General features: G+C 44.9%; 1 protein-coding gene across 3 annotated transcripts in view; it reads right to left on the bottom strand.

Moving 5' to 3' along the window:
- LOC308225216 (monocarboxylate transporter 2-like) overlaps positions 1 to 23,237 on the bottom strand; it is a 46,429-nt gene that overhangs the window by 16,526 nt on the left and 6,666 nt on the right. The window contains exons 2-3 of one of the 3 annotated variants that reach the window (XM_080625799.1): positions 20,341 to 20,491; positions 19,879 to 20,136 (exon numbers count right to left, since the gene is read on the bottom strand). In XM_080625799.1, coding sequence (XP_080481925.1) covers positions 19,879 to 20,095 — 217 coding nt within the window. In that variant the 5' untranslated portion in view covers positions 20,096 to 20,136; positions 20,341 to 20,491. Of the gene's footprint in view, positions 1 to 9,511; positions 9,838 to 19,878; positions 20,137 to 20,340; positions 20,715 to 23,237 lie in introns of those variants that run through there. The other 2 variants (XM_080625800.1, XM_080625801.1) reach the window with 2 other exon arrangements.

Raw genomic sequence — 23,237 nt, 5'->3', positions numbered from 1 at the left:
TTCAGAGCAGCAGCCAAGAGCTGAGACTGAAAGACTCATCCTGTAAGCCAGGGGCCTTCATGCAATGTGGGGGTTTTCCCAGGTTTCACAAGACTGACCTTCTGCCAGTGTAAAGTGGCACAGAGCCATTGCAAATGCTATACGCCTGATGGTAAGACCATTTGATGGCCATGCAGATGACAGAAGAGCAACCCCAGTGTTGGCAGATTTGGCATGTTGCCCCATTGCAGGGGCTGCAACACACAGCTCAGCTTTTCCCACTTTTCCACAGTGACAAGTGGCTCTGAAGAGCTGTTCCCACAAAGGGACAGTGGTCAACACCAAAAGAACTGCCCAGATAGTCGATGTTTTTCAACTGCTGTTAGTATACTAAGGAAGAGCATGATATACTAAGGAATGCAGCACAACATGACTGGCATTGACTATATGGAGTCACTGGGGACATAAGAAGGAGCAGAGAGTACTCAGCTGGGGGGGGGAATCATTTATACTGATAAAACAAAGTCTATTACTATACTAGTAGTAAAATGACAGGAGCAGGCCTGCAATTTCCTCAGTAATAATCTAATTCCCTCGGTGGAATAACAACACTGCCTTTGGCCTCATAATTTATCCACTAGGGTACCAGCCCATTGTAACAAAGCAAACTCCTCATTACCCCACAAATGAAAGTAAGTGCCTCCATGATATTAATGCACTGCCAGAATCCACCAAGCTCCCGAGGCAGAGGGGATCAGCATCGGCAACCAGCACTGGTAACAGCACACAGCCCCATAAAACAGTTGTAAAGGCAGGGGGAAGGGATGAGAGGGTTAAAACATGCAGCTTTTCACTCTTCTTCCTTGCTAGAAGACCAAGGGTCCAGGACCTGGATGGTCATGCACTTAAGTGTCACCAGGGCTTGGAGAACAGCTGCTTACTGTAGTCCCACAGTAACAGAGCTTCCTGCATGTGCCAGTTCCAGATAACTAGAGAAGAGCTGGTGGTACCTAGTAATAACAGCATATTATTAGTCCCAATTGCTTGGTGCAGATGGTTTGCTTTGCACCTGCAATGGCTGATGAGCCCGCACACAACAGGCGCTTCCTCAGGCAGGGCTGATGGAAGCAGGATGGCCATGAACAAGCTGGAGGACAAGCAGTAGCAGCAAACACCCCAGGAGACTACCATGGTATCAAATACCACTCTGCCAGACCCCAAAGAGCAGCTTCCGAAGATCTGTTCACCCCCAAACCTCCCTGATGCTTCCTGTTAGTATTACTTTGCACTGCAAATAATAATTTTTAAATAAGAAGGCTGAAGTCCAGCATATGCAACAGCAGCTCCATCAGCTAACCCATCACCAGCAGATGCCTCTTTCTTCCCTGCAGGTGAGGAAAATGATGTGTACATTAAGGTGCTGGGTCTCAGTACCGTATCCAGCTCAGAAGGCAGTGGGTGTAATGATCTGCTGCAGAAACCAACCTGCATCCTCCAAGAAAGGACCCTGACCTCCCATCAGGAATATGCATTTGCCACAGCAGCATCCTCATGTTAAAAAAGAAAAAGGCAGATGAGGCCCAAGCTTCAGAAAGACAAAGTTTTCTCTCCTTGATCCAGCAATCCCATCTGATCAGTGCCTCGGCATTTCAATTTCCACATCACACAGCTGACTTGCACTGCTCCTGCGGCACACAGAGGAGCCACAGGCCAACAGCTCCAAACCTGGGGCTGGAGCCAAGGTCCTTCGTGTCACTTCATATTTAGTCAATTAAATAACGGCTCCTGTAAGAGGATGGCGTTGCAGGTGCCTGTGCTCAGTGGTTTCCCTGGGCTGCTGGTTTGGATCTCCACACACAGCAGATCACAGCTGCTGACCTGCAGAAGATCATGACTTCATGCGTTTTGAATTGCTTTCCTATGGTTTCTTTAGCTAACCTCTTGCTTTGGCAGGACCGCAGGCTTCTATCGCTGCTGGCATTTGAAGCATGGCTGCAGAACACGAGTTTCCTACATGGCTGAAACACCTATTCCCCAAGATCAGCAGCTCTTTGTTACCGGTCTTGACACAATTCCTCTATTGGCAAATTAGCCGCTACCTCGCCGTGCATTCCAAAGGGCTTTGTCTACCTCCTGGAAGCTCTACGTATTTGACCAAGAGACCAGCTATGCTGGAGAGTCATCAGAACTCTCAAAAAAAAAATGATTGCAGAAAAGCTGCAATCACAGAATGGTTTGGGTTGGAAAAGACCTTAAGATCATCCAGTTCCAACCCTCTGCCATGGGCAGGGACAGCTCACACTAGACAATGTTGTCCAAATCTCTGTCCAGCCTGGCCTTGAACACTATCAGGGACGGGGCATTCATCACTTCTTTGGGCAACTGTGCCAGTGTCTCACCACCCTCACATTAAAGAACTTCTTCCTTATATCTAACCTGAACTTCCACTATTTAAGTTTAAATCCAGCACCCCTTGTCTTATCACTACAGTCATTGATGAAGAATCCCTCGCCAGGGGAGTGGATATAACTTACTCCTGGGCTTAACACCCACCTGCGAAGTGTTAACACCACCCCAACCAAAACTCTGTGCGTTCTTCTTCCTAGTTCTTATTAATCTTGGGGTTTATTAAGTCTCCCACATCCTTATTACTGCTGCCTGGTGACCTTGCTGGCTCCAGTGAAGGGCGAAATGATAAAGCTTTGTGACCAAGTCCGCGAACACAGAAATATTTCACCTGAAGCTTTAGTGCTATTAGAGCTCTTAAGTAGAACAGGGCTATTTAAAAAAATAAAAAATATAAGCACATATGTGATGACCTTGCAGGGCTTGAGTGCTCTCTGAGAGTCAGTAAAACTATACGAATCTGCAGCATCATCCATTACAGAAATCAAATCATTCCTCATCCAGCTTTCTTAACAGAATCCATGATTGTAATGGTGCTGCTACCCTGGGGATTGTCCCAGTGTGGAAAGATGCCTTGTTTCAATAACACAGGGAGGCTGATTGACTCTTGATGGGACTCCAAGAGGTGGTGATGATAAGCAAAAGGATGTAGTCCTGCTACAGGGCAGCTGAGCAGCAGGTACACAGGGAGCACCTGACCGAGCTTGGGCCACAATGGCAGGATGCTGGATATCCACCCTGGATAAACAGAGATATTCCTTTAGTTTCAGCCCACACACAATATCCATGTGGAAAAGCATATGCTTAGGGAAATACTGAAGAAAGCCCTGCTTGAGAATTGTCGTTAAACCAACGCTGCAAGCACATAACTAGAGTGAGCTCACACAAGATACATCACTGCAAATACCACCTATCCTCCCCTTCCTTCTCCTCTCTCATACCCCTCACTCAGCACTAAGGGCTCATGTCACTTCAGACACCCTCAGTAACTAAGGCATCCCACAAGATGGTCAGAGACAACACTGGAGCTGGATTTCCTGGAAAGATCAGTGAGCAGCTGCATGCACACCAAAGATCCATGCTACATGTGTATCAACTGAGCATCTCCAAATGCAAACTGAGGCACCCCTTTTATTTCTTTCTGAGCTCATGCTATAGAAAATGATGGGAAGCCCATAGTGCAACCACTTCCCAACTCCTTGTGCATCCCCAGCCTCCTCCCTGATAGTGTAAGGAGCAGAAAAGGCCTTGACTCTGGGTAAGCCCTGCTCAGCAATCACAAACACACCTGAATTATCAAGGCTGTTTTCAGCACAAATCCAAAACATCACCCCAAACTAGAAACAATGAAGAAAAGTAACTCTACCCCAGCCAAAACCAGCTCAGTATATGCAAACTTGTGCCTTGCAGAGATTATTTCTTAAACCAGACAACGGCCCCAGAGGCCATTCCACACCAAGCTTCTATCAGGTAAAACCTCTACCTATCAGGGCACATCCTGCCCTGGTGCTTGCTGCCCATCAGCAACGTCTGAGCCAAAAGCGGCTCAGAGCTCACACTTCTTGAAGCCTGGGATGGCCTCTGCTACCCACATATTGCTTGTTCTTTAAAAGACCCCACACCTCCCTTCCCGTGCCTCAGTGTTCCCTGTTAGCACTGATACTTCACAACCATTTGCAGGCATCTGGGATGGGTGAGAGCCCTGGGTGAGATCTTCTGGAGGCAGAGAAGGTTTTGATGGAGCCCAGACCAGGCCAGAAGAAAACATTGGCAGTTTTGATTAAGTGAAAAACTGCAGAATCAAACTCCTTATTAATACAGCTTTACACTGCTGTATGTTGTAAGGTGCTTTCTAAACCTGTCACTGCAATTTATCATGCAGCAGTGTAATAAAACACAGCTATAAAATTTTGGATTAAATGCTCAAGGTCAATGGTCGACTTTCAACTTCCCAGTCTCTTCCTTGCTGCTTTAGCAGATGCCCTATTAAGCAGTTCCAAGCTCTGGGAGTAAGTTTCTCTGGAGAAAAGATGCTCAGTTGTGGAGCATCTCCAGAATTAAATCTTCAGTCATTTCATCTAATTACAAACCAATAAATAATAAATAACAGAAGTAATAAACACTGACTGGCTTCAGGATAAGGCTTTTGCTTCAGAAACACTCATTTTCCCTTGTGCTTGCAAAAGGTAGCTCTCTGCTCCTGTCTGAAAAATAGACAGAAGGTGATTGCCCAATTTTAATATACATTTGGATGGGTAAAACCAGCTCCTTGGAGATTTTAGAGGGAGTATTACAGCAGCATAGAGTGAGACTGAGACAAGGACTCCACTGCACTACGTTCTGAATGCAGTGTATGGTCCTGATGAAACTTAGCTTTATATGTAAAGGGCAAAAGAAGCAGCTCGTATTTACATCTAAAGTGTACACAAACATGCACAAGGCTCAGCTGCACAGCAATTGCAAAAGAAAGAGTGAGATTCTTCAAAATAAGGGGGAAAATAAGATCAGATGCCCCCTGCTCCAGCCCCAGCTATTCACACTCAGCAGCTGAAATGATTGTGTCAGGAGCTAATCTATGTGTTTCACTCAGGTGACTCCTGTTGTTTCATTACAGTGATGACAGCAGCATCCTCACCACACACTCACTATTAAAAACCCCTGAAAATGAAGATACTGTCCTAGATATAATTTTCTCTAGTCTGGCACATGTGCCAGAAAGCTTACTGCTCAAGCTCTAACATGGCCATAATAAAAGACATTACTTCTTCCTTCGATCCTTACCTCTCTCAAAGCCTTAGAGGAGACCATAACAGCTACTAGAACATTGCTGCTATTAAATTAGTGGCATCAATATTCCTTATTTTTAGAAGGTTTGGCTGCTTTCCCTGATGCTGAATAGGGCAACTGAATTACCAGCAAATTAATATTGTCTATCCTTTCTTTTCTGGGAGCTCAACAGCCTCCTGCTTTCCCCAGGTAATGATTATCTCCAGGAACTCATCTGTGGCCTGGCTTGAAATGTGTCACCCTAGAAAATGGGAGAAGGGCAGCCCAGTTTGGTATTGTGAATGCAACACGTGGCCCAAGTCAGGAGGTGTGAAGGCCAAAAGCTTTTGGTTTTGCAATTATATTAGTTGAGGTTGTCTTCCTCAACAAAACTCATCCCTGTACATGAAACAAGTCCTTGGGAACCTTGGTGTTGGCATAGCAAAGTCCAAGGAGGCAGTTCGCAAACGGAAATCCTGCCAAAGGCATGCAGCAGCATGATGGGCGCCCTGTGATGCTCACATGTTGGTGTGTCCTTGACACCCCTAGAGCCTGATACCTGGAAGCTGAGGTGCAGCTGAAAGCACCTTTAGGGAAGGATGATGCAATCTTCCTTCCTTTTCTTTCCATCCATTTAAGACTCTGCTCTGTAATACTTTTCTCATTTACGGTAAGGAACGAGCTCTTAGCTCACACCAGAAAAAGTATAAATATTGCAAAACAAAAACCCTTATCAGATTCACAGGTTTCACCCTGCAGGATTTGGTCAGGGAAAAGCAACATTCCCTTGTGCTCCTCACTCGCACACCTCCTGGACTGCCCTCTGCAATGGGAAGCAGGGAATTGCTGAATGTGAATGCTGACGAGAACTACAAGCACCCGATCGTAAAGTCCAAGCTATCCACTTTACTGCACACTAATCTGTTTTACTACTTGTATTATAGTGACAGAATTGTTTTCTGCAGCCTAGTTCAGATTAAGAAACTGGGGGATAAGACACATTAAAACTTCTGCAATATATATTGCCAGAGCCTCAGCTGGTATAAAACAGCTTCCTGGGGGAATTCAGCAAAAAGTGACGGGCAGAAACAGTCTTGGCTGCTGGTTTTCAGTTTGAGTTTGAAAAACTGGAGCTGCTCTGGTGCTACAAGCTAAAGCCTCAGGTGGTCACTGTAAATCTGCATCCACGCTGTCGAAGTAAAAGGAGCTGCTCCAGTGGAGACTTGGGATGGTTCACGCCAGTGTTTTCAGAACACAGGCATTTGCATTATTTATGAAACACAAACATAAGCTCTGTTACACAGCAGCGCAGCCTAAGAGCAAGTCCTCACACAAGGAGCATGCCAAGGAAATGAGGGACTATCACCTAAGGGTGTTTGCAAGCAAAAGCTGTTGTCACTGAAAGCATCAGACCCTGTGTACCCTGCAGGCACGGCTGCCCGGAGTTCTTAGGCATAGAGGGGACCGGCTGGCTGGGTCAGCTCTCGTAGGGGACATCCTGTGATCTGATGTGCCTCCCTATCCTGAGTCCTGGCTCAGAGAGCCACAGCACAGGGATACGGCTGAACGCTGGCGAAAGGACAGGAACACCACAGCCTTTCCCGGAAGCCAAGCGAGCAAACCAGCAGAGCCAGTGCACACTTCAGGAAAGCTTTCGATCCACATGCTTCAGGAACGCTTTTTGATCCAAATCACTGCCATTCACTGCTGATGGAGGTGAGGCAAGGTTGGGGCTTTCCTCTCATGGCTGTGATGCCCACACCTGAGACCAGCAAATGCACCATTCATCCCCTCCAGCCCTCGGGCTTGATGCTTCACATAGGACATACTCCTATAGGAGATACACCCCAACACAGCTCCTACACGGCTGTAGACTGCACCCCCCTGCACCTCCACACAGTGACAGTTCTGCCTCACCGCTGATATGGGAAAGGAATGGGCAAGCTATGGCAATAATTTCCTGGTTTAATAACTCCACTAGTTACACAGGACTATGTTGAATGCTTCGTTTGGCATTTTTAAAACTGCTTTTCAGGAGAGATCAGCAAAATCCAGTGTTAAACCATTCTCTAGTTTTTCAGCAAAGTAAATCAAGCTTTGCATGGGCATCTGAACAGCTCTAACAGGCGCCGCAGCAGAGCGAGACTTGGGCAGCCCTGTTCCTTTAATGAGAATTTCCAAATCACTGAAGTCATTCATAAGTCAAACCTGCTCTGGTGCTAAATGCTCAGTCAATCAAATGAGATGTGTTAAATACACTCCTGGGCACGTGTGTTCCATTTGCTCCATGTTCTGCAAATTCCCATTGCGGGCCTGTCTGCAGCCACTGAGTGACGGTGTCTCAGCCCAGATCACTGCAGACAGGATGATCAAACAAGCATAAATCTTATCTGAGAGCAGAGCAGAGCAGGGGAGGACTATTAAATGGACATAACTCTGAGCAACTGCAGTGCCAGTGGGAAGGTACAAAAGTACAATCACCTGCATTAAGTCTAAAAGCACCTAGATGTATCATCCCCCATATTACCATGTAATAGCATAAGGGAGAATACGGTTAAAAACTCCTTGATAAAAGGCAGGAGACAGCTGACTAGGATAAAAGTCTACTACAGTGTTCCAGGTACAGAGCCACTGGCTTGAAAACTTGGAGAGAAAGAGAAGAAAGTGGGTTGGAAAGTCTGCAGACAGGAGAAGGCAGAGGTGACCAGAGCAGCATTTCACCTGCTCCAGTGATGTCCTAACTTTAGTACCAGGCCATGAAATTTACACCAGTCTCCACTTATTTGCATACTTTTGGCATCAAATATTAGCCATGCAACTTCCTAGACACTCATATGTAGACAATAGAACACACCAAAGGCATGGGCTGCCTGCTTCGCTTTTTTTTCCCACCTGACTGCTTCAGAGACATTTCACATAGTTTACCCCAGCCTTTAAAAACAGCATTTAAGTATAACCTAAATGACAAGTGGTCTTTTTGCCTGCCTCCCCACAGCAGTGTTTCCCTCTCCCACCACAACACACTTGCTTCTGTTGAGCCTAAACAGAGCCTGTTCCCTTTTCACTAGAGACTGCTTATTGACATTGATGGGGCTGAGGCAAAAGTGCTTTTATCTACATTTAATAACAAGCCCCAGTGGAAATCTGTTGCCAAGAGGCAGCACTCTCCAGGGCTTCGGCTCAGCATCCCATCAGGGAGGCCAAAAGTGTGGCCTGCGACACTGGCACTGGCTTAAGCTGTTTGGGTCTTGCCCTCAAAGTGCTTCCTTTGTGGGCCCTCAAGCAGGAACTCAGCCCTTGCAGAGTGGGACCAAGCCTTTGCAGTGGGTTATGACAGAATGGATTACTATAGGCTCTGATTTAAGTATCCCTTTACAAACCTTTACAAAGCATCTTTACTTTCATTACCAGCTGTGCTCTCCAAAAACCACTACAATGCATTATTAACAAAACAAAAAAAATCCCTGTTTTTAAGAAACAGCATATTTTCAGAATTGCCTGAATAGCCAAGACAAATATTGATAAAGTTTCCTGCAATTACAGAACATGGTTCCCGTCTACCTCCCATCGCAGACTCAAAGGTAGTCCAAGTTTTTAGCCATGAAAGTGCTATCAGAATCATTTTAAGAACAGCAGAGCCCTATGCACTGCTTTGCAACCGATAAGAATAATGGACTCTGGCGATTTCACTGCTGTAGTTATAAGCTGCCACAAAAAATGAGCAGCTACTTCATTTATTGCTCCACTCCACACTCGCCTTTGGCTGAAACCCAGACCCAACTATTGCACACCAGCTTATTCTCAGGGTGTTTTCACTGATGCCCATGGAAAGCTTTTTTGATTTCTGAGCAGGAGAGCTCACTGCTACCATCAGCAACACACCAGGGTCAGGCCTCTGGGTGCGCAGAGGCTTTATAAAGGCCTCTGTGCCCATATTAATGAAATAAGCAGTATTTTGGAAAGCAGCAAAGGTGCTGCAACCCCAACCGGAAATAAAGGGAATGTCAACACCAAACTGCTCATGGACCACATTTTCCAAGGCATTTAGAAACCTCCAAAGAGCCAAAAGGCACCCAGAGAAGTCAAAAGATGCCTGAACCCAGTAATATATAAGGTAGGCACCAGACATGTTTGAAAACCCCAACCAACACCAATTTACCTCTGAAAAACTTCCCCTCAACCCCTTTAGGCTCCGCATATGACTCATTTCCCTACAGAACATTGGAAACATGATCATAAAATGAACCTGTTGATAGCATCCCTGCAGATGTCCCTCTGCCCTGTCCCGAAGCTCGGATTTCTGGCTTATTTCTGCCCTTCCAATGCACAGCGCAGCAGGCGCTGGTGCAGGTTTACTCACCGGCACCGTATGTCGTGGCCAACATGATGGAGGAGACCCATGCGACCTCGCTATAGGACGTGCCAAAGAAATCCTGGATTTCTTTGAAGAAGATGGCTACGCCTTTGGGGAATGCGTACGCAAAGCCGATAGACACGAAAGCACCAAAGACCACCACCCAGCCCCAGCCACCATCCGGTGGGCTGGAGACTCGCCTTGTGTTAGCAGTGGGTGGCATGGCTCCTCAGAAAGCCTGAAACACAAGGTGCAAAGGTGGAGAGTCAGTCCTGGACCCCCAGTCTATTCCATATAACTGGTATCTTCATGTTAAATGGGAAAACAGAATGGCAGGGGTGAGACGTTAGAAATAAATAACCGGATTGAAGCTGCGATGCTGCTGCTTCACGTCTTTAATGTGAATCTGAGAATCACAGAATCAGCTAGTTTGGAAAAGACCTTTAAGATCATCGAGTCCAATCTTTACCCCAGGACTCCCAAGACCACCACTAAACCCTGTCACTATGGATCTCATCTACATGGTTTTTGAACACTCCCAGGGATCGTGATTCCCTATTCCAAAACCTGGCCACCCTTTTGGTAAAGAAATTTTTCCTAATATCCAAGTTAAACCTCCCCTGGTGCAGCTTGAGGCTGCTACCTCTTGTCCTATGTCTTATTATTTCAGAGATGAAGTGAATATACCAGTTATATGACATAGAGCCTCCTACATCCATACTGGGGCTTGCGGGAGAGCGGGATGGCCCCAGATATGCACAGTGAAGGTGAACTAGAACCAGTGCACTACCCCATCCGTGCATGTCCCCAGCCCCAAGCCAGGCTGGGCTGGAGCTCCGGACAGGCATGGATCCCGTACCCCAACGCGGCAGCACCCACCTGCGGAGTACAGCACGGACACGAAGCCCCCTGTGGCTGACGGGACTAAATTGGAAGGGAACAGGATGGTCAGGACAGGGCGGGCGAGCTCCCTGCACCGCCCCACACGGGACCAGCCTGCCCCGGCCCCCCGCTGGGCTCTACACGCCTTCCTGCTTGTTCCTTTCCCCTCCCGCTTTTCCTGACACCCCCAACTTCCCCAAGCCAAGGCACTCGGGAGGCAGCCGCAGTAATTCCTTTCCCTCCCCTGTGTTCCCACCAACATCCCAGCTCCATTCTCCTCCTTACAAAGTCTCCGGCTGCCCTCTGCTCCCGTACCTCCACACCACTGCAGACTCACGGTCATCCACCCACTGGTTATGTTCACCCATTCCGTGTATATTCCAGGTTTTGGGTCGAAGTCTGTTTCAGGAAGCGATAGCAATGTTTGCCCTTGCTGGAAAGTTGCAGTTTCGCTGGAGACATGCCTCTTACTCAACCCTGCCTCCTCCTGGCTTAAGTAACAGCCCCTGGGTCTTGGAGGAACTCGGCCTCATGCCTTTCCAGCTCCAATTTTGGGGACATTCGTATGGAGCCATTAGGTGAGTGTCAGCACCCTGTCACCTCCCAGAAGAGACCTTCTTTCCTCTATGTGTAACCAGGAAGACTGGGGAATGATTTGGGCAAATTTCACAAATCAATTTGGCAAACCCCATTTTTGCCTGCAAATAATCACGCTGCCTGCATTGCAAATACAGCAGTTTCTTTCCAGTTCCCCTGAGCAGAGCTTCCCTTTCTCCCTTGGCTTCTCTGCATGTTCAGGCTCAGACCAACTCTCCCCAATCTCCTATAAAGCTGCATTCAGCCTTTTTTTGATTTTCCTCCCAAAAAAGACAACACTCAAAACCCCCAAGTCACAGTAGTTCAGTGTGTGGAAATGAGCTGGGTTTAAAATCTGCATTTAAGTTCTGTTGCTGTTCACATTTTTATTTCCTCCTCTTCTATATGAGTAGAACACCAACCATGCAGCAATGAAAAAGGGGCTGTGGAATCCCCCTGCCTGAGATGGAGTCCTCTGCATGGGAATGGCTGGGAGCCCTTCCCAGGCAGTCCAGGAAGAGCAAATCCCTGCTCATGAGGGTCTCTGTGAGGTTTGGCCGCTATCCCATCTCACACCTTTCTGGGCCTGTACACAGCTCTTCCCTCCCCAAAGAATGGGGGACAAAGCTTGCTGCTCCTGGCTGGTGTTTCTTCTCTAATCTTGAACTAACAAAATTTTAACAGTGGCACCACTTTTGGTTCACGTACAACCATGTCAATCTGTGATGAAAGAAGGAGCTCTGCTCCCCCCTATTTCCATCCTCCCTCCAACACTCTCAAAACAGACACTGCATTACTGTAAATCCTATTTTTCTACATACATAATTAAGCAATAATGAAGAGGAATGGGAAAAAAAAGAAAAAAATCACTGCCTTACTCAGTAGTTTTCCTGGCACAATCAACCTAGAGCTTTAAAGATGCCCTTACAACAGGTCTGTAGGATGTTTTATTACTACTATTTCTTTCTTCCTATAAAACTGAGTAAACTTACAATGACCAGAAGGCCTTTACTCTCAGGTGGAAGGGCTCCAGGATGACCTGGAGAGTTTTGTTTTCATACAGCCCAGACCCACTTTATAGGCCATGAGGATACCTGCTTTTACTGCATCGCCTCTACAATGTAGTCTTGCACACCCAAAGGAGCAGAGTGCAGTGGTGGGCAGTCTGCCATCACAGGAGACAATTAAAGTCTCTCCAGCATGAAAGCCCTGCCTGCAGCTGAACAAGGGGATAAGCCCAGGGGACAGGGCTGTTTCGCTCTATTTTACTACAGAGGGATGAGGGTTTGGATTAGTGGAGTTTTTCCTCATAAACGGGAATAAAGTTTGTTTCAGAGGCTGGTTTCTGTGTTCTGCCCCCCAAAAATAACAGCTCAGACCAAATTCTACATAAACACACCAGAGACTGAACTTGAGCACATCCTCAGCAGCAGTGTGGAAGGTGGGGAGGACAGATGGAAACACCCAAGAGCAGAGGGATGAAGAAGCAGCCACAACCTCAACTGGAAGATGAGCCTTTCCTTCCAACACTAAATTTGGTCTCATATTAAAGCATACCCCTTCAGCAAACCTTGGTATGACAGCTTCTATGTACATGTGCTCACAGACTGGTGGCAAACTCAAAACCGGAGCAGGAAACCAGTTGCAGCAGAACGTATTGGGCACAAATAAATGATTTCTAAAGATGTTTGAAAATGATTACTCTTTGCCCTCATGATGCTACTCAGGATGCTCACAAGCAAAGCACAGCATCCTGAGAGCAGAGAGGGTGGGTCTGACAGCAGAAACCCTGTGCTCACTAGGTCAAAAAGGACTAACTAGCAATGTGAGGAGGATTGGGCTCATCTCACAGTAGTGGCCTCTGTGTGAATGCTCCCCCGGGGGCAGGCTCCGCTCACCCATCCACAGACAGCAGAGCTTCCTGCAGGGCAGGGTTTTAATTTGCTGGCAAGCAACAACGAAATTGATTGAAATTGCAAATACCTTCTCCAAATGGCTCACTCCCCTATCGCAGTGCTCCATGTAAATAAGTGACTGCTATTGTGGTGTATTCCCAGCACTCCACTACAGAGCTGTCAAAAGAAGAGGGGCAAAGTGGGAGGAGGGGCCAGGAGCAAGGCAGAATACCAAACTCTTCCTCTCCCCCCCAGAAGGGTCCATTTTCACTTCCTTTTCATAGAATCCTTCCTTCCCATAGAATCACAGAATTCTATGATTCTATGGAAAGGGCCTATTCCCCAAACTTTGCAAAGCTTTCCAGAACAGTTCCCGTAGATATTTTAAGTCATGATTTTTAAAATCAAATGAACCAACATCATTCATTATTGAAACCTAAGCTTTGAGGAACAATATTTAAAACCCTAGAATGGTTTGGGTTGAAGGGACCTTAAAGCTCATCCAATTCCAACCTCCCTGCCACAGGAAGGGACACCTTCCACTGGACCAGGTTGCTCCAAGCCCTGTCCAACCTGGCCTTGAACACTGCCAGGGATGGGGCAGCCACAGTTTCTCTGGGCAACCTGTACCAGCGCCTCAGCACCCTCACAGGGAACAACATAAGGTCACAAAAAACAATTACAAGTGTTGGCAACTTGAGTGCTTTTTCTTTTCCTGGAAAAGAAAAAGAAAGGAAAGAAATGGGCTCACATGAGAATGGAAAGCATTTCTATTTATTCTCAAGTGCACCACTTTGGTATTTGGAAAGAATTTTGTTCAAAGCCTTTATGCAAGGCATTTTATTACAGCCAAAGGTAGGAGCTACAACTCCATAACCCCAACAGTTTTTCCTTCATTGAGTCTTCGGAAGTCGATTAAAGGCTTTAGAGATTGCTTCCACGTTAAATAAATAAATCCATACCTAGCTCTGCTGCATGAAAACAGTGTCTGATAAATAAGCACCTAAACAGGTAACTCTGTGCTGCTTTAAAAGGCCTGCAATCCTCACTTCCATGGCACACCTTCATTTCTTAAAATTATTCCACTGTCATTTTCCATTTGCCCATAAAATGCATCAGCAGCAAAACACAATCCATAACCACAGTTAAAATGGAGCTTCTGAATTAATGAATGAGATTATAAGCAGCAATTGTCCACAAAACCAAAGGGCTGAATGCCGTGGCCCCGGACGTGATGCCATTACTCTCCTTTTAGGAGACGGATATCCCAGGCCTCTGAAAATAGGCCCACACATTTATTTTCCCAATAATATTCTTAACTTTTTCCAAGGGATCAATCCATAATAATATAGATTATTACCTGGGAAAAGGTCTCAATTCAGTAAAACTCTTGGCTCTGGACCCCAACCAGATGCAATCACAAAACACAGGCCTCTGGAGAGATGAATAGTACCCTCTCTGGCAAACACAGAATTGCCCTCATACCTTTGCATTCTCCTCACCACTGAGCATAACCAGGCTGATACAACACATTCCTCAGTGTTTAGCCCAAGACCTCCAGCATTCATGGATTTACCACTAATATTTTCATTCTCAAGGTTTTAATTAAAGGGAACTTCACCCTGCCCAGCAGCTCTCAGAGCACTGAGCAGCAGGAAGGATGTGGGCAGCACCCCACCAATGCAGTACCTACACATGGCCCAAATAGGGCATGTGGGTCAAGCCTCATCTACCTGCATCCCTTTACATCTCTATGGCTAGTTAAGGGGGAACTTTAATTTCTATACAACCTCTTTACCACTATGTAAGATGCTCTGCTGTGGGCAGTCACCAGCTCCATGTGTCCCTGGCACCATGTGGAGTCAAGGGACGTCGGTGCTGGCACTGCTCAAAACCACCCGGGATGCCGGTAGAGCCTTGTGGCTTTGCATTCCAGAGAGTAATGTTTTACAAGGGGGTCAAGGAGAGGTTAAAACAGAAAGTTATGAAATGTCCAGCTTGCTTTTTGCTAAACCCCAGTATTAATAGCATAGAGGCCAGGCAGAGGGGCTCATACAACACGAAATAATCTCTCCAGAGCCAACAGACCTCTCGGATGGCTCCAGCTCTGCATCCACACCATCAAACTAACCAGGTGCATGCAGCATTGCTGCTGGATGTGCTGCTTTCCTGGAGGTGGTAAAATAAACTGAGCAGTGACATCAGTTCTGCTGTTCTTCCCCTGTTGCAGGAGTTTAATCAGCAGCCCAAACCAAAACATTTTTGTTAGGAAAGAGATGGCCACAGTTAATCTAAATCTAATAACTAGAACATTTTCACTGGGGAATTAAAACAAATTATTCCTTTGCTATTGCATCTTCATCTCATTTACATTTTAATCCCAGTAGGATCTTCCTCTGTTATACTTGGAAAACGACTGCATAGGAAGGGAAAAACAAGTCTGTTGAAGTACTCAAAGATGCATCCAGAATTTAGCTATTAGCTTTTATGGCAGAAGTCTGGCTATGCCAAGACGAGAATGGTTGAAAATTAGGACAAATACTGTGGTTTGTTCCAAACACAGCTGAATGCAGAGCCTGGTGGCATTTCAGCCTGTGCACACAAACACAGGCAAACAAAAGGTTGGGGCATAAGGTTGTGTTGAAGGTGTAATTACACATTAGCCAGAGCAAAGCAGGTTGCTCTTTCATTTGTACCAAAACGAAAGGGGACTCTACTGGAGATGACTGTGTGCAGAGGGAACCTACGCCTTTCCACCCCCTGGTTCTTCACTTCCAGGGGGTGGGAGAAAACACTCAAGCCTTGTTTTCCTTGTTGTGAGGCTTCTTTGCAGGATAACAGGCTCATACCTTTTCACTCAAGGTAAATATGTAGTGCATAAAGGCACTTTAGTGTTGTCAAAGTAACATCAGTATAACATCAGTACTATATCCCATCTTATTCCAGTTTGTCTTACTACTTCGCCTGCTTGTTCTTATTTTGAAGCAAAAGCACACTAAAAATAAATAACCTACATTTCTGCCCTGTCAACGATGGGAAGTCCTGGTAAACAGAAACTGTCACACACGTACCACCCTCCAGATCCCCCATCCTGTCACAGGGTAGCTGATCCCACTAAGGATATCAGGTTAAACCAGCAACAGAGACAGCAGCTTTCTCCACCCCAGAGCATGTTCTCTGTACTTTCAGCCAGTTTAGAGTCACTGCATAATCCTAGTTTTACCTCAAGTAATTATTTTCATGTGATCCTGTGCATCCCTTTGCTTAGGAAGATACAAAGTGATGGTAACGTACTAGAAAGGAAGCAACCACACAGTCTAACATGGGAAGAGATGAGTTCATGCATCATGTGGTGTGGATAGCTGTGTGTAATATCACTCGAGGCTGATCAGCCCTCTGTACCCTTAACACGGGGTGATGTAATACACAGAATTATTCTAGGTAAACCCAGACAGGCTCCTGTGTCTGCTTTTTCTGTGTTGCTTTGCCCTTCTGGCTGACTGTTGTCTAGCAGATCAAGCACGATGCTTTAGTATTAACTTTCAAGTTCTTACACAGATTGTTCTTTAGGAGCTTGTTGAACTATTGACACTGTACATCCATGTTAGCCCACAAGATCAAAAAGAGGAGACTTTCGGTCCAAGTGTAGTGTTTGCTCAGGCTTGCTGTAATCCCGGCTTTACAGACTGACCTTCCCAAGAGCCCCCTAAGTGCCACAGAAATGACTCCTCATAAGACAGGCTTCAAGGATGCACCTATTATCTAGGTTGTGTTTATAGGGCACTCCATCACTTAACATTCCTGGAGACCTTTGTGAAACCAAGAGTTTACAGACACAGAATTCTGTGTCTGTAAAAATCTCATTACTAAAATCTCATCTGTTTCCAGTCTGCCTTTCCCAAATGCCACGCTTGGGGCTGAAATTTGCAGGTTTGCCAGGTTCCTACTGCTATAGATCAGCAGATCAACCGCTGAAGCTGAAAGGTGAAATCCTGGCTCCACTAAAGGTGACAGCAAGGTGCCTGCTGACTTCAGAACAGCCACAGTTTCATCCCCTAATGATATTCAGTGTTTGTTGAAGCTTTTTGTTTTAATTAGTCTAGTGCAAAGAAACACATGCTGTCCCAAATGACTACTCATGTAGTTAGCTGTAGCATTTCTGAATATCGTAATACTAAAGTTGGGGTTTAAAGGTATAATTCTCCCCAAAAGGATCCATCCCTTGCATGCCCTCAACCACTCTGAGCAGGCTCTGCTGGTGCTTTCCTCCTCCCTCAAATACAACGTGCAGCTTCCCTGGATGCTACAGAATTGCTCTAGACTTATGCTGGTGTAGCTGAAAGGAAGATCAAACTGAGTATTCAATTACTTATGCACTCAAAGATATTTATTCCCTGAGATGAAACTCCTAAATCTGTTACTGCCAGTCCCTCTTCTATTACTATTCACGTGCTGTGGCTTTCAGATCTATGGAGTTGTCAACACTATTTACTGGAAACAAAAAGTGAAAGATTGGAACATGATAGGGAAATGTTTAGAATTATTAATTGTTTGCACAGAGGAGGTAATTGATCTTCCTTAATTCTAGAAGACTGCAATTACTGCACAGGGATGCTTTCCAAGACTTTTTTATTGTATCCAAGATTTATTTGTTTCATACTTTGGGATTTTGGTTTCTTTTTTAAACCCAGATACTACAATGGGTAAAAACTAAGGTGAAAAACAACAGCTACAAGACCACAGGACAGACCCCAGAGAGGAAAGGGGCTCTTGCAGCAATGTTTGTGAAAACACCAGACAAGGAGGGACAGGACCCTCCTGCCAGCACTGAGTTCTTCGCTCAAAGTCTATGTAAAGGTAAATGCAATGCTGCAAAGGAAAAGTCATCTTGCTTCACAGCATCTTGTATTTTCCTCTTTATGCTGACACCCTCCTGTTGTTAGCATGTACCGTAGTTTTAATGATACCTCTGCAGCAATAAGGCTTCATAAAAGTCTGTATGTAAAGATCAATGAAGAAAACCACAGGGTTTATTCCGTAATGGCCTCTACTCCCATCAAGATCACTGACAGCAGTTCTCTTTGACATACTCTCCCCTGCATCTTCATCAGGTGTTGAGGGCCCTAGCTCAGGGAATGTGGAAAATGAAAAGCCAGAAATCTCAACCAGTCAACTCAACCTGTCTAACGTTCAATGCTCAGTTTCAGACATCCAATTTTCAGAGGGCCCTTAAGAGCCACACTGAGGAAATGAAAAATGAGCCCTCTGACAGTGCCCACAGCCTGAACCTGCCCTCAGTCTCTCGCCCAGACTGTTAGCCCTTCTCAGTGCATGAAACCACCAGAGCCAAACAGCAGCCAGAAGATATGCATTCACTGTTTCAAGGGGACACAGGTGATCAATATAGCTGCTGATTTAATAACCCTGGAACTGAACCTTTCTGTCCACGTGCAGTGGAGACAATAGCCTAAAGAACTCAGCAAAGTGTCCTGGCTGCCTGGCCTCACAGCCAGATGTGAAAAAGCTCTTTCTAGTCACATACATCCCAAACCCTGAGCATGCCAATCAACCCTGGTGGGTTAGCAACAACGGCACCAGCCCACTGGGAATGGGCTGAGACCCATTCAATGTACCTTGACAAGGGCTGGATTCAAATCAGTAAGTCAAAGTCGCTTGCTCCTGTGCCAGCTTTCCAAGGCATGCTGTTATCTTGGGAATCGCACACTTAATAACACATGGCATGAGTTGTCAAAGGAGTAGACACAGGTTGTCCACAGAGTAACAGGTATTGCTCGCAGCACTGACACAGCAATGTGTATCACTGTCCCCAAGTGCCAGATGAGCTCTACAGAAATTTTCCCCTTTAAACTTAATCCATCCATATCAATGACAAAATCTCTCTTTTTATTACCATGTAAAACCAGCTCCTAAAATACACGAGATGAGTGTGCATGACTTCTGTACACAGGGTGCACCCCGGTGTCTATAGTACGTGACCCAAGAAGCCTCCAAACTGCACTGTCCTGAAAGCAAGGGGATACTGAGAATCCCTCCAGCTACAATTTTGTTGTAATAGTCTTCCCCAAAGTGTGTGTCCGTGACCTCATTTGAGGAAGAATACAGGTTTGGGTAGATGTGATTTGGTGTGGCTGCTCTTGTTTTCTTTTAAGTGTTAATCCTTTTACCTTTCACCCTTGCAAAACAAGCTAAGAGGATCTAAGAGCCAGCTAAGAGCCCAGAAATAACCCCCAAACTCACAAGCATCATAACCTAAAAGCAAGACGGTCCTCTACTAACCATTAACAGCAAGATACACACCAGCTTCTCAGACCAAAGTGGCCGAAACCTGTCATCAGTATCTGAGGGAAATATCCCTTAGCATATCCACTTGAGGGTTTAATTATGAGGACAAGCAGTACCTTCACAACACCTTTGTGCAACAGCAACTTTTGCAGCCAAGGTACAAATACCCAGTGAACCTTTTAACTTCAAGTAACTGGTGGGCACATTTGTTCTTTCAGAATAATCCAGGAGAGACAATCATCATCCCTTAATAAATTATCTGCAGCAAAATTTTAGCAATAGAGTTAGGGAAAGACATACTTGTATCCTGTCTCAAGATTTACATGCATGTTCACCAAAGTTCGAGTATCCAGTATCATGAATGCAAGCAACACATTTTTTGTTTCAAACAGAAAGCCAAGAGTAGGAACAGAACTAAAGACAGTACTAAATATGCTGAAATAACTGTCCAAGACTCAAATAATACCACCATGGCCTCTCCCCACACATAATAAGATTTATGATGAAATAACAAGAATTGATGGCATCATATATGTTGTCAATAAAATACTCAACAGTAGTGGTTTTCTCTGTTTTGCCAATGCACATCATCAGAAAAGAGAAAGCCAAACTTGCAGCTACAGCTTTCCAAGAACTTTCTTAAAGAAATATATTCTCCCCTACCAAGGGTTCCAATCTCTTCTTTTCCAAAGAAAAACATGGTCTTGCCTCACATACCTCCTCCGTAGGTGGTAGCACACATGATGGACGTTATCCAGGCAATCTGGCTGTAGGAGATGCTGTAAACAGCCTGGAGCTCTTTGAAGTAGATTGTGAAAGCCTTAGGAAAGGTATATGCAAACCCAACTGAGATGGAGGCTCCGAACACCACTGCCCATCCCCATCCACCATCAGGGGGTACATAGCCCAGGTCCAAAGAGACTGGAGGAGACATGGTCAATCCAGATTTCAAAGGAAAATCCACTTCACGCTGTCCTGCAGGGCAAAGGATATGTGTGTTTTATAGAATATGCATATCACGTAATCACGCATCATTTTAAAGCATAGTGAAATAATTTAGAGGTACAGAGGATCACCCACTCTTGAAGCTTTGATCTTTTGCTGTTGTGCAATTCTAACACAACCAAAATCACCCTTCCCTCCCAATAACCCTTCTACCAGTATTTTAAATATACACACCTTCAAAGTTCTCCCACAGCTTCCACCTCCAGGGACAGACCTCATTCACAACTGAAGCTAAAGCCTCTGCTTTCTCTTCTCTCCCGTATTCAGTCAGCAGCTCGGTCTGTCACCTCAGGAGTTGGCTTCTGGAGGTTGCTCCTGCAACAGTCTCACCAGAGAGAACCAGATGATGCAGTTGTAGTGTTTTTAGGGTAAATGCTTCATTCCGTATTTTTCAGATGCGGGTGGAAAACCTTATGATTTTGTGTTATCCCTCCTTAAAAGAATAATTCCCATTATGTGAACAGCAGAACGGCCCCACAGCATGTCCAGCTCTCCTGTTCTGCAGAGGGACAAGGCTCTCTTGGCTGTTCGCTTCCGTCAAGCCAACAAGCAATGTGTAAACAACTACTTGCAAAGAGGCTGAAGTTTCTTTCTACTTAGGGGCAGCAATTCCACTTGTGCCTGGTGCCTGCCGGGTTAGCAGATTATGCTCAGGAGCAACACAGATCAAAGACGGCATTCACTCACTTGCATTCTTCCCATTTTCTCTGGCCATTAAAATAAAATGATGGTAAAAGGAAAAGCACCACCTCTCAGGAGTTAGTCCATAAGCCTCCTGTCAAGGTCAAGGCATTAAACCAGAGAGGAGGAGGTACCACAGCAAGGAGTGCCAGGTAGGTGCACCTGCATCTTTGTGAATAAAAGGTGATTTATTACCTTCATATACTGCAAACTCAGAAGCAAGTGAAGCTGAGAGGAAAAGGCATCATCAGAGCTAACAGGAAGGAGCAAGTACAGATAATCAGCTGGACACATTTTGCTGAACCATAGAGGCAATAGTCAGCTAACTGGGGAGAGAGGGACCTTTGCTTATCTTGCAAAAAGAGAGGAGAAAAATCCCAGAACCTTAAGAAAAGTTCAATGCAATTTGCATCTATCTGAAAGTGCATTGCCTCTTGAGAGATGTAGTTTGGGACCAAACTGTAAGTAGGGGGACACTACTGGAACCATATAGAAATAAAAAAAACAAACAGTATTTTAAGCAGGTGATGTATAGATATAGGTATATGATGATATACTCCTGACTTCATGCTTTCTTTCTTCTGCTTTTACAGCTGTTGCTCCAAGGACTTCCTGGCAAATGCACAGGTAAGAACTACTCAACTTTTAACATACAGGAAAACTCCTATGGCCCTAAACCCCTGTCCAAAGCAGATGAACAAACCCCAATTGTACTGGAGAAAATATTGGTCCAAAAAGCTCCTATTTAATATATCCAGTCTTTAATTTCTACCCGGATGAAATCCAGGGTGGCAAGTTGCTGGGTTTTCTGAGATTTCATTGCTATACCAAGAGAAGGCCAACTAAGAAGTCTTTTACCACAGCAAAATAATAAATAATAATGAAAATGTCCTGTTACACGATGAGGGATGCTATGGTACAATTTCAGCAGCAAAACAGATGGCACTTGCAAAGTTTCTCCTGTTCTGATATTAAGTAATAAAATAGTCTCATGGAAATTCATGGAACATTATTTTCCCATTACTGGAATTCAGAATATACGGAACAAGTTATTCTGGTGCCACCATCCCTCATCATTAAAGTTTTACCATAGGAAGAATAATTGTCTTTTAAAATTAACTATTCTTTGCTACCATAGGTGGGATTTTAAAAGGAAACCTAAATTAAAGAGTAATAGTGGTGATGTTGGAATGACTGTCCACTGACAAGATGTTTAAGAGCTTTTATTACTTATCATATTTGCATTTCATTGCACTGTTTCTTTCATCTATGCTTATTCTACCCAATTTAAACTATTCAAATATTACAGAATACCAAGCTCACAAAAAAACATTGACATATCCTAGTGCCTTTGAAATCAGGCAAAGTAAAATTGATTAAGGGGTGAGCATTGTGAGGACATGTTCACTTATTTAACATTATGTTTGGTATTCACAGTCTACCAAAGTTTAGAATATGCAAAACTTCTCGGGCACCTCAAATTCACATATCTTTTGGCAGCCCTTTAAAAAGGTTGAGCCTGAACTTCCAATATATTTTCAGGGATTAACAAGAAAGGTCATTTTTTTATTGCCACCAATTCATTTCTCTTGTAAAACCTTGACTAATTGTGCACCACCTTTAAAAGTCTCATACGATGAATATATTTGTTCACTGCATCTCATTTTCTGTTTAATGGGAGATTTATTAAGAAGACATTAGCATAAAATCAGATTATGGTCTCGGTTTCCTTGTCCAGCTTTTCTTTCGCAAGGCAATTTCTTACGTAATACAGAAAACCAAAGAGAGGAACTGAAGATAAATGAAAACGTAGTGTACACTAGGAAATAAAAATCATATAAACTGACTTTTACTTCCCTGACTGGAAAACAAGTCTTCCAGAGGCTGGCCTGGAGGAACTGAACTTTAGCGACTATTTTAACAGTTTAATAGCCTGAGCAATAAACAGTAATGGGATACACTGACACTCTCCCCCACTCCTCCTGTGGCACACCTGTGGTTTGTGGGGACAGCAGCACTAAGGAGGGCACAGGACCATCCTCTCATGTGACATTACCCCTTTCAGTTACCACCCTCTCAGCCATGTCCTTGTCACCTTAAAGTTCCTCAGCACCAGCCCTCATCGTCTACAGGTTTGTTCTTAATTTCCACGTGGCATCGCAGCAGCTCCTTCTCCAATATCCACTTCAAGGAAAACTTTTGCATTTTGATTTTCCTTTTTAATAACTGTTCTCTAAACTGTTTGATTTCCTCCTGGAAGCCCCTGTTTTCTTACATCAGTACCCCCACTTACCCTTACCACATTTGTGTTTTTCTTCCCCTCAATGTTGTTCAGGCCCTGCTACACCACTGAAATAAAATTACAGACCTGTAATTTTCCAGGTCTTATT

The sequence above is a fragment of the Psittacula echo genome (assembly GCF_963264785.1).
Source record: "Psittacula echo genome assembly, chromosome: 9".
In the NCBI taxonomy this organism is placed as follows: Eukaryota; Metazoa; Chordata; class Aves; order Psittaciformes; family Psittacidae; genus Psittacula; species Psittacula echo.
This window is presented reverse-complemented; position numbering and strand designations above follow the sequence as displayed.